Source organism: Musa acuminata, chromosome BXJ3-4 (genome assembly GCF_036884655.1).
Source record: "Musa acuminata AAA Group cultivar baxijiao chromosome BXJ3-4, Cavendish_Baxijiao_AAA, whole genome shotgun sequence".
Taxonomy (NCBI): Eukaryota; Viridiplantae; Streptophyta; class Magnoliopsida; order Zingiberales; family Musaceae; genus Musa; species Musa acuminata.
This window is the reverse complement of record NC_088352.1, coordinates 30771856-30784458: the sequence shown is the minus strand read 5'-3', so window position 1 is coordinate 30784458 and position 12603 is coordinate 30771856. Positions and strand designations below refer to the sequence as shown.

General features: G+C 38.9%; 1 protein-coding gene across 1 annotated transcript; it reads right to left on the bottom strand.

Annotated features, from left to right (window-relative positions):
• Positions 1-179: 179 nt before the first annotated feature.
• Positions 180-3417, bottom strand: LOC135584218 (subtilisin-like protease SBT4.3). Its single transcript, XM_065147753.1, has 10 exons — positions 3292-3417; positions 3108-3199; positions 2928-3019; positions 2602-2839; positions 2002-2509; positions 1844-1923; positions 1560-1772; positions 1370-1481; positions 1060-1273; positions 180-974 (listed from the first exon to the last, which is right to left on the bottom strand). Exons 1-10 carry the CDS (start codon positions 3391-3393, stop codon positions 439-441), a joined length of 2187 nt encoding a protein of 728 aa, XP_065003825.1. The 5' UTR covers positions 3394-3417; the 3' UTR covers positions 180-438.
• Between the last annotated feature and the right edge of the window lie 9186 nt (positions 3418-12603).

Here is a 12603-nt window from a genome sequence, read left to right as displayed (position 1 = left end):
CGTTTTCTATTCGATGGATGATATTGGTCAGCTTTAACTATGTCAAAAAGAAGGATAACTATCACATTGTCTATCCAAAAGACTCTCTCAAACATAAATTATATTTCTAGTCGATAATTGATTCAAACAACAGAACCATGGATTTGTTAGCTTCGTAATTTATTTGATCAAAGCTTACAAATCTCAAACATAAATTATATTTCCATTTGGTAATTGAATCAAACAACAGAACGATTTGTTAGCTTCTTAATTTATTTGATCGAAACTCACAAATGGACGTACTTGCTAGATTCTTTAAATGAAGAAATGCATATTAATAAAATAAGAACACCCACCAAGAACTAATCTCCTTAAAAGACCCAACAGACAGATGTTTCCACCCCAGTTTTGATGCTGCTCTGTTCACGTCATCTTTAACCCAACAAGAATCCTCAGTCTTTAAGTCGTGAAATCTGTATACACAACCATCGCGCTCCTCACGCTGTGCTTTCCGTCCAACCATACGATCGAAGCCGACGCTGTAGAATTCGTCGCCATCGGCCCTCCTGAAACACTCACCACGAATCCTTGTTTCTCGTCTGGTTTTGTGAACACCAACGTCTTGGGATTCACCACCACTTTCAGCCTCCCATCTGCTTTGATCTTTACTCTATATATGGAACACGCATCGCCGACGTTGGTCACCGATCTCGTGAAGTTCCCTGCGAAGGATTCATTCGATGCGACATGCAAGGCCATGGAAGGATAGTTCAGATCCCTCGCGGTTCTGGGACCGAGAGAAGAACAGCATCTGTCGTCTCCGGTGATGATCCTAATCATGGACTTATTGTAACCCTCGTCGCACAGCATCTGCACGTAGTCGGCGTCGATGGCATCGAATACGAGGCCGGGGTCGACCGCCTTCACCGGGTTGAGCTGCCCCGCCCCGTAGGCCAATTCCGCATCAGGGTGGAGCGAAGGATTCATCGGCTTCGCTGCAACACGTAGGCACCCAAATGCATCACCTCCTGCTTGCAATGGCTCACAGTACAACAAGCTCGCTGTCGGCATGCACGTTACCTGTCGTCATCAGCGCGGACATGATGGCCGCAGGAGACCAGCTCGGGTGGAACGACTTGACGTACGCGGCGGCACCGCTGGTGTGCGGGCAGGCCATGGAAGTCCCCGAGATGATGTTGTACTCGACCGACCGTGTGTCGTTAGGGGAGCCTGACACTTTGCCGATCGTTGACCAGGCGGCTAAAATGTCAATGCCTGGGGCACTTATATCGGGCTGCAGGCAATCAAATCAACCCTTGTATTGTAGATTCTGCCAATAATGATCGATCCCTCAAGAAAAAAGAAGTCAAGGAAGGAAGTACTCAATCACCTTTAAGATGTCAGCTGTGATTGTATTTGGACCTCTGGATGAGAAGGAGCCAACCACAGGAGCTTTAGGATCGAACACTGCTTCGCTTTTGTGTATGTTCGCCACGGGATTACTGACCAACATCCAATGTGGCATAGTGATTGTTTTATGCTCTATCATTCATCATGGGACTTTTGACATGAATACTTACTTGGTCTTGTTGATGTATTGCATAAGCTTCTCGCCGTTAGAGTAGCTAATTGCGATGGCTGGAAGAGGAAAAGAGAAGGAAGTGTCGAGGAAAGCATCGTTCAACATTACTGCTCCTTTAGCACCGGCAAGATAAGCTCCTGTCCCATCATCGATGTATCCACACAGAACTATCTTCCCCTTCACTAATTTCTCGTCCAGTTGAGTGCAATCTCTGCAACAGTAACGAGAGCAAGTTCTAAGTAGAGTTCCAAGTGAGATCATGAGGGTGAATAATTGGCTTACGCTGGGGGAAAGCTTCCATCTCCAAAATATACGAAAGGGTAAGACTCTTTCTCGGTGGCGAAGGTGTTGACCGAAGCCCCCTGAGAAAGATTACGAGAACTCGGTTAAGTGCTTGTGATGGAGCTCTGCACTAATGTATCCCGCATGAAGTAGCTCACCACCACGCATCTCTGATCTCCGGTTACTAGCTTGTCTATTATGTGCCTGTCGGTGCTGCTTGCTGCAGAGACCAGCATCCATGGAGCGACGTTGCCGACCGTGCCATGGTACGGCCCGCTGTTACCGCCGGACGCCGAGGTGAGGACTCCCTTCTTCATGGCGTGGAACGAGCCGATGGCCATCACGTCCAGGAAATAGTCGAAGGCGAAGGGGTAGCCGATGGAGATGGATATGATGTCGACCCCGTCGGCGATGGCGTCGTCGAAGGCTGCCAAGATGTCTTGCTCGGCGCAGCCGAACGACCAGCAGACCTTGTAAACGGCGAGCCTGGCCGACGGCACGCCGCCCCTGGCCGTGCCACCCGCGAGGCCGTAGAGGCTGGCGCCCTGTACGCTCTTCCCGGCGACGGTGGAGGCCGTGTGAGTCCCGTGGCCATTGAAATCTCGCGGAGACTCTTCTTGCGACGTGTCGTTCAAGCTGTTGTAGTATCTCGCCCCAATGATTTTGCTGGTGCATGAGACACAAACTCTTCTCAACATGCATCATACAAACTATACAGCAAAACTCTAATTCTGAAAGAGAGGACGAGAGATCCATACTTGTTGCACTTGAGGTTTATGCAGTCACCCTTCCATTTGCGCGGCGGAGGTCCGAGTCCTTGATCGTTGAAGGACTCGGATTCCGGCCAGATTCCGGTATCGATCATGCCGACGATAACATCGCTCTCCAGTGGAGGATTACGATTCACGGTTGCAGGAAAGCCCAAGAAATCCCATGACCTGGTTGTGCGGGGGTGTAGGATTTTGCTGGGGAACACAGAGACCACACCCTTCATTCCTACGACAATATATACCACTCTTTCAATCAGTTTCGTTGTCGTTGCAAGACCAATTAATGGCACCATCGAAAGAGATCTGAAGTATACCAGCTAGCTTTTCCATCTCTTTGGTCAGGAGTTTAGCTGCAAGTGCATTAAAGCTCTTCGTGTAGCTGTAGACCAAGGAATCGCAGGGGGCACTGCACCATTGTTTGATGTACGTTACTGCTGCTGAAACAGCTCTTCACATAATGAATATATGGAAGCATAGAAGAACAGAAAGATTACCAGCCCTCGAGTACTTGCTTAAGTAGATTTAGATGTTCGGCCTCGGTCGACGAACTGGATGAGGTTTGATGTCCCATGTACACAATGTATACCTGCATGATATGTAGCGAGCAGTTGATTCGACCAGATGTCAGTGTTCTATAGATGATTAGCTAGCGTATGTCTTTCTGAGTTGATCGTTTACCTTTCTTTCTTCATTGGCATCAGCAGTGGCTGTGAGAAGAAGGATTGGTATGAGGATGGCGAGGAGAAGGTGTGAGGACGGTGGAGAGCCGTAAGCGGCCATTGTAAGGGCTTTTGCACCTGTAGAACTCCTCATCAAATGCATGTGCTCATATAGGCCCGAAGATTTGGTGTGGTGTTCTTGAAGTCAGGTCTCTTTTTTTATGGGAGCAACTTGACCACCCATATATCTTGGAGTGCAGATCTCTCTTACAAAGTCAAACCTCAAGGTAGATCCAACTTAACGTGCGTGAATTGGTTCAAGACATGATGATGTCAACGTGATTGTTCTTAAGGATCTCTCTCTCTCTCTCTCTCTCTCTCTCTCTCTCTCTCTCGCTCTCTCTCTTTCTCTTCCTATGAAGGAAAAAATAATCTCAACATGATTGATCAATCCAAAAATCAGTGCCAACTACAAAGTTACTACCAATCCCAGTCTTTCTGCAGGGAAAGGAAGCAAACCAAGAGAAGAAGCAAAGTTTGTATGACTTTGCTCACTATACAGATCTTGAAACACACACACACATAGAAAGAGAGAAAGAGACAGAAAACAATGGAAAGCACGTAGTCCATTCTATGGTGTCTGTTATAATATTTGCTTCTTTCTGATAATATAATGATTGCCAACTCACAGAGTGTTTAGCTTGTGAGGGTGGAGTTGCATGAAGAAGAACATGCAGCCTTGGTAATCAATATAATAGTTTGCTAGCTGTGTATCCTCTCACAATGTGGAATACGATCCCAAAATTGTAGTTGACTTCGAATATCAGCTACTTGAGTCAAGCAAACCGAATAGAAATCCTTCCATATATTAGCCTGGACAAAACGCATTGTTAGCTAAATTGTTAGACAGCATTAGCTTCAACTATGCACTAAATTTTATAGCATTATTTCAACTCTTGAACCAGAACTTAATTTCCAAGTTGGAATTGTTAATATTAGTTTCCAAGTCAATTGAGATCAAATATTTAAAGTTCCTTTATGAACATCATGTGCACACATTGGTTCTGTAGTTAAATTGGAGTTTAATGTGTTCAGACAGGACAATTATGTGACTAATTTAATGATGGAGACAGTCAAACTTTTTACTCATTATTAATAGGCATATTTCAGCATGACCAAACATCAACTGATTTTTGAAAGTAATCAAATGCAATATATTTCTTCAAAAGAAAAATCAAAATAATGGTGTGAGATTTCAGACCATATAAATCAAGCTTGATTAGCTGAAACATACATACCTAGATTTAGTGAGACTGAAATGAAACATTGAATTCCAACATAGTTAAATGTTTCATTGAATTTTCTTAATTTAAATGATCATCTTGGTGGAAGGAGGCAAACATCATTTAGCATGGTCAATCATAAAGCAAAACATATATGGATTAAATGCAACATCAAATCTGCATTTATAATAGTCTAATGACATTTGGTTACTGCTTAATCAGCTCATCCACTGTGACATTATCAAATAAAAATAGTTCTTAATGTTATAAAAAAAAATCATAAAAAGATATTCTCCAAAGGAAATGAAGAATTTTCTCAATTTTTCTCCAACTGTGTGTTTTGTGTATCTTTCTTTCTTACGTCTTTCACATCGATGTAGCAATCTCTTCGTCATCATCAAACAGTAATTTATATGATTAATAAAATACTAAAAACATTTAAACAAAGAATTAGATCTTGACATAATTATATATGATCAATTACATAAATTAATTTCAACCATATATAATTCAGAGAAGGGGGAAGGAGTCGGGGGAGGACACCATATATAATTTTGTGGAAACCAACACGGTGGAACTTCTCTGGAGGACATGAAGTTGTCCGGATTAAAATCCTTGACATTTAATATATATACCTAGCTGCACTGAAATCTTCAGCATCTTGAATTGACTCAGAATAATTTTGACGAGTCCGCATCCTTGAAATCTTTTTTATATGTACTTGCAAAGCTATTACACATGCATGGATCATCTTGGGGTTTGATGCTCTTCTACTGTTCTGCTACAGTCTGCAAACCAATTTATGTTGCTTAGAAAAGAAGCCTTTCATAATAGAATAGCTAAGTAAATCCTATCTTGTGGAGTTCCTTTGTGGAGTTCCTTTCTTTCTTTCTAAGTTTTAGAGGCAATGTTTCCTCAAGAGGATCACATGTCAAAAGACACCATCACATGATGGCACCTTCAAGTTGAGTAGAAGATAAGAAAATCAAGAAATCAGGACTCTTTTTTTGCTCTTCAATACCTTTCTACCTATACTGGCACATGTTACAAGTCTACTAATCATCTTTAATTCTAATGAATCGATGAATTGATTATTATTTTTTGTATAATTTATCTGAAAAAGTTTTTATTTTTTATTTTTTTCAGAAGGTATCTATATTTATTTTTTCATATGGTACTCCTATTTTTATAATCTCATAAATGTCATTTCCTTTCCTTCCCTTTCCCACATGTTGTCTTTGTTGCTTTCATCTTGTCAGCATCGTTCATCTTTCCCCACTCTCACACCCGCCTTCGTGCACCCTTCCAAGGTGTGCAGCACTCCATTACCAACTTCAACACTTGCACTAGCCCCTCCATCGAGCTCCATATCCCTTTCACCACCTCCATATCAAATACTTCTATCATCGCTTCCTACAACACCATCAACTTCACTAGCGATAGTAGGCTTGCCCTTCCTGTACTCCATGGGAAGAAGGTGACGAGCATGACAGGTGGGGAAGGGGGCGAAGTTGGCCGATGTAATAGGCAAGGAAGGTTGTTGCATAGAGGCTATGAGGCCTCACGGTGAGAGTCGGGGGCAAATGTGGTGGAGGCAATAGAGGAGAAAGGGTGAGTGATATCAGCATGTCATATCTTTAGTTAGGATTGTTTAAGACAACAACACCCAAGCAATATTCATGGATTAATCTAGATCTTAACCTTATGGATTAATCTAGATCTCAACTTTGTACAATCGACCTACATAGTAAAAAAAAAAAAAAAAAGGATAGACGTTCGGGTAATATGTTATAGTCACAAAAAAAAAAAAAGATAAGATAACTAGGATTACAAGCAACACAAAGTAATCAGTTTTTGTTAAGAATAAAAAACTCTTGACAAAGGATTGAATGAACGTACACAAAGGGGTTCTAAAGGCATATACAAGCTCAATAATCACCTAGCACTTTCATCGTATATAAAGTAGACACACTAAAGATATTGCATTACCCCATAGATATATAGCCAAAGCCTTATTCATCCTAGACCTACCCAAGGGGTTCCTAGGTATTGAGATTATTGATGTTTCGCACTAGAAGACCATCAATTAGAAATAAGCCTATGGCAAATAGGAATATGTTAGAAATGAGCTCATGGTTATGAGAACAAGTTTATTTTGAGCTATTTTCCCATTTAGGCTGCACCATATAACCAAAAATATTTTTAAAATTTATAAGTCCAACACAAAACAAAACATTATCATCAAACAAAAATAGGGCTAATAGTAGTAAATTCTATCTTGTAGATGTTGTCTACGGAAAATATTCAAAAACATTGATAAATGTCATAAAACAAGAATTAAAAACCATCTTGATTGCATTACTTTTTTATATTCTCCCATATTTATTCCTTTAATATCTTCGTCGAAGCCTTTTTATTCGTTGAAAATTGTTCCTCCTCAGTTGCAACTTGTTTCTTAGCTTTTGTTGAGTCATCAACTTTGATTTGTCTACTTTATTTTAACTCATCATTGAGCTGGATTAGCTATGGAAGTTGGCTGAGTTATAACACTTCTTTCTAAGTCCTTTGGATCTATTGATAGTAAGAGAAGAGCCTTCATATTTATGTTCAAACCCCTTGAAGGTGTCACTTTACAAAAGCTTGACTATTGCTGGATAGAGTTTTGCCACCATCAAGTTGTAGAACTTTTAGAGTAAGTGGCCTTCTCCTAAGAAGTTTGTACCTTGCATCTTCCATATGAAGACTTTCAATTATTCTATAACTCTACTATATAAGTGAGGAGAATTGAGTTACTTCAAATGAATTTATCCTAATTCTTTGGGTTGTACTATTTACCTCGATCTGATTTCTCAATTTAGCCTACTCTTCACCATCATACTTCTGGAGTATTGAAAGTATTGCTCAAGCTTGAGTTAGATTTTGCCCTTTAGAGCACTTGTATGATATATTTAATCGGGCCTTTGGGATCATTCATGCGTCATTTGCAGTTGAAACGATGCTCTCCCCTCTAGAGCACAAGTTTGGTCAGTGCTTAAAGGGTATCATTTCTCATCCTCTAATGTTCATGACCTTTAGTCTAATATTTTCTCGACCAAGTTTTTTTAGGGTAGTCGAGTCCCTCTTGAACTCATAGTTATTGTAATGTATTACCTTTACTAATCAATTGCTTCTACACACAATGACTTAGGAAGAATTTCCCTTCTGACCTTCCACTAATCAAACTTTTCGATGTGATCACCATCATTCACAACTTGTTGTACGACCTTCATCAACTCTAATTCTTTGACTATTTACTTGGCATTGATAATCTTCTACTCGGTCTTACCCCTTGAGAACACTAGGATACCCATAAGCGAAGATAAGATTTAAAATAGTCCATCATCTAGTAACTTGTTTGATATATCCTAAAGATTCTCCCACTTTAGAAATTATGCTCAACGTGGATGGTTGATTAGATCTTCAACTCCTTCACTAAGTTCGAACTTCCATTCCACCTGCACCCTTATGGAAAGGGCTTTAGCAGCTAATTTGTTAACACATCAATATATTCTTCAAGAGTATTCATCTCAATGGGCCTTTGTCTCTAAGGCCTTTTGACTCTTACTATATCTTTATAGAATGAATCAAGTCTTCATATCTTAATTCCTTATCACTGGTATAGTTGAGCCTATGTGTTTCCTTCAAAGCCTTCTTTAAAAGTGTCATCATGCATATACTAGTCATAGGTACCCTATAAGCCAATCATGTGAGTAATGACATATGTAACACGCTGCATAGTTTATGCAATAGAAATCGAATCATGATGAGATCACAATAATGAGATCGATTCGCCTTTAAACACGAATTCTAAATAATCTCGATCATAGGTTACTCGAGAGAGACATCAAGATAACCGCATATACTGGTGTATTATATACCTATGCATATGTTGGAGGCAGTTGGTATTATAGTTGTTCATGTGGGGACACTAGGGATACAATGTAGGTGCTCATTGAAGAATGAGTTCATTGATTGATCCACTCATGAAATGTTGGATGGTTGATGATCCACTCATGAGTTTATTATTCCAGTTATGTATTTAGGTCTTAGACTTGAGACACTAATGATGTTCTATATGAGTATTCCACTCTTTGATACTAGACTTATAGATTTAGAAGTTTCAGATCTAGTACAACCGATCATCAGGATTAGTAGTTAATCTTACGAGAGCAATTGAATATCGATAAAGGATCATTTGCTTTTGGTATCATAAAAGAAGTATCTTATGTGTACTTGCTCAAGCAAATCCTTAGCTAGGGTCATTCGGATTGAGAAAGAAAGAGTTCTCTGGGAGAATTCGATTAGAGCAAGACTCGAGTATATTCCATATGGACTTGATAGCATTATGCCTGATATATAGTTTCTAGAATATTAGATGGATGAGGGACTATAGATACATAGTAACTAAGGACAAACAAGTCCAATGGATTAGATCTCCCTTATCGTTTGGGGACTATGGCATAGTAGCATAGTACGTCTGCAGTCGATGAGTTGAATGAATTATTATGGAAATAATAATTCATCAAATCAAAAAAAGTTCTGATAGGTATGACCCACGACTAGCTTGATATTGGGTCTAGAGGATCACACATATATGGTAGGTGTTGTGATGCGTAGAAGTTTAGATATGAGATATCCATTGAAGTCTCTATCTTATTGGATCTCCAGTAAGCCTATAAATTGGTAGATCTTCTTGGCAAGACCCAATAAGAGCTAATAAGATATTATTGGATAGAGATATATTAATTCAAGAGACTTAGGTAATTAGATGTAGATCAAATATGCAATAAGATAGGATCCATTAGGATTAAGTGATAGGAACCTCTATAAATAGGAGGGACCAAAGAGTGGCATAGGATAATCTCCTCTTAGCGGTCCTTTTTTTTCTCCTCCCTCTCCTCTCTCCCATAGCCAACAGTCCTAATTTGGAGCATGTGGATAACAAGAAGGGTCGATCTCTTCTTGATCATGGTACAACCTTATAAATGTGTGTGGAGAGAAAGATTGTATAGCCATTGGAGGAGTGTTGTGACCCTATCTGTCATGTGAATCACTGCTAAAGAGGAGTACAGTTGAACTTTTTCATTCTCTCCTATAGATATGAGATTTTTTAGGGATATACGATCTCTCTAGATAATAAATCTCACTTGATATGCACAGTTTTCAATTTTATAATTTTAGCACACCAATCTTCGCACAACAACAAGATACTTTTTTTTAGAAAACCTAAGCTTTTTATTTTCTATTCTTCCATTATGCATATGATACTCTCAGATTTTCTAATAACATATAGTCATTGCCCATAAAAATGAGAGAGTTCAGGAACAATATGGGTATTGCTTTCATTTCCTATAGAAACTCCACCTCAAGAAATTATCGAAGTAAAATGCTCTGAAGGTAGTGCTCCCACTCTAATCTAGATGTTGGCTCTCTTTACTAATCCAAAAATAGAATCTATCTCCGAATTGATTATTTTCACATGGCTCGGATTCTTTGCTTGCTTAGTCGCATTACCACTCAGTCTACTATGAAGTTGTCTGTATATCCTATATCCACCAATATGTGAGTCACCTTCCTATTCAATTTAATGTACATAAGCATCAATAGGTTCTCATGTGCCTTTATTTCATTTAGTGTTGCCTTTTACTTCTCCCTCACTTAATCTTGTAATACATTCAACAATCGCATCACCCCTGAGATTATTATGGTGATTAATTATTACTACTCGACTCTAACAAACTCGAGCTTAAAGAGTTAGCTTTCATCTTTATCCTCTGCTCAAACTTTACCTCACAATGCATTTAGCAAACACATAGCTCCCATGAGAGGTCTTGGTGATAAATTGTCACTATTCGAACATGACTTGTTTAGCCAGAAGATTTTTCCTTCGCTCTATCTTCTCCTTCATCTATAAAGGACAATGCATTGAGTACATATTTTTTATTTCCATTACATAAAAGACATTTGTCAAACTTTATAATTTTTCTTCTAGATCCAGATCCTATCATAGCATGTTTTTTCTTTGAGTCCTACCATCGAAAAGCTTTTGGAGATCTTTTTTTTTTATGAGCACTTTTTCTCTATCATCTCTCGAGAGAAATATATGTGTCATTCTACCTTAAAGATTAAACTTGCTAGTTCACAAACATATGGACAATGTAACTCTTGCTGAGCCCATAGTTTTATACCATTAAGGAAGTAGAAAAGTTTTTCTTTCTCGAACATATCTTAGATGTCTAACATCAATGCAAAAACCTTCATAGAGTCCCAAATTATAGAGGTCTCACGAAGTTGCAATAACTTCCATCACACTATGAACTTTATGTTATTTAAAGTCAATATTATAACTATTACTTATATGATCTTATCTAATTAAGTAAGATATATTATGGATATTATTAGATTCTGATTATAGTTATCGGTCAATATAAAAGAAGTCCAATTATGATAAGATTCCTTAAGAGATGACGTTGATTGGAAAGACTCCTAGTTATTTATACTAGACTTCTTCTCTCGCCTATAAAAAGATAGAATCTCCTAGAGACTCAACGTGGATACTTGATATTATTGAGAGACTATAAATCTTCTCTTATCTCTTCTTAGGTATGTGAACTAGTCAATGAGAGATTACAGATCTTCTCTCATCTCTCCTATGTCCCTAAATAATTGCTCATAGTGGTCTTATGAAAGATAGGAAGAGAGGAGAAGACGAGTCTAGTTCTCCTTGTAGATTGACATCATTGTACGTTTTGGATTAAATACTTTCTTAATGGCATCGAAAAGTATACATTATAAATTTAATATATTACTATTTGATTTCAAATTTTGACATTAAAATTTTCACATAATATTAGTATAAGGATGATATTTATGCTTATAATTGGTATCAAAGTTATGTTTATGAAACTAAATACTTCAGATCTATTTTTTTAGCACATTTCGCTCATGAAAAGGTATTATTTGATTTTTATTTATGATACATGAAAGATTCATCTATATTGTTAATTTACTTTTCTATCCAATCCATCCTATCACCTATTTGTGGGCAACATAAGGTTCCTCATACTTGATCGATGGATCATTGTCGATAGCTTGCTATCGACAATAGTATTGTTAAGAACATCAACCTTCGATGGTTGCTAGCCCAATTACAGACAATGACTGCATACATAGTAGAAGCACCTTAGTGTCACGGACTTAGTTGATTTTGTCTAAGTTGTGCGGCACTCTTGCGTGTCCATCCGTAAAGGTCAGCCTCCCCGAAGCCTCTCATGGTCCCTTAGGACCTACGAAAGAGAAAACGAGTTAGAGAGAACGCCTCACTCGGGATCCATAAGCAAACATCTCTGAAAACACTTCATAGACAATGCAAATTATAAGCATACTTTATAAGCTCTGAATAGTTGCACAACAAAGGCTCAAAATGGTCCATTACAGATCAAGAATCTCTCACAAGTGTCCACATGACACAACCTTTATTTACAAGCCTAAAACGACCACCAAATCCAACTAAAATGGAACTATTAAGCCTTTGGCTATCCCTCTACATATTAGGTAAAGTATGAACATACCAAAATACATGGACATGCATAAGCATTACATCGAACATCCTGTTTAGAAGTTTGTCCGTGACATTCTCCCCCACTTAATTCTTTCGACGTTCTCGTCGAAGCCTTTGCTGACACTACAACTCCTCGCCTTTGCTGAGTCTTCAATCTTCTGCTCTAGCTGCAATGCGCCTCCTGGCTCCCAACTGCTCTCTGCTGTTGTTTTTTAGTAGTCGAACCTTTGATTCGCCATGTTGCTTCAACTCACCAATGACTCTAACTTTGGTGTGGGGTTGGCTGAGTTGTGTTGATCTTTGTTGATTCCTGCAGATTCTCTAGATGAAGGAAAAGACCATCCTTATTATACGCTAGTCTCTCAAATGCCTTATGTTGCTTGAATTGGGTGGATGCTTGTTGGAGCTTTAACGAGCATCGCTTCGCAAACTTTCAAAGCTTTTGGTC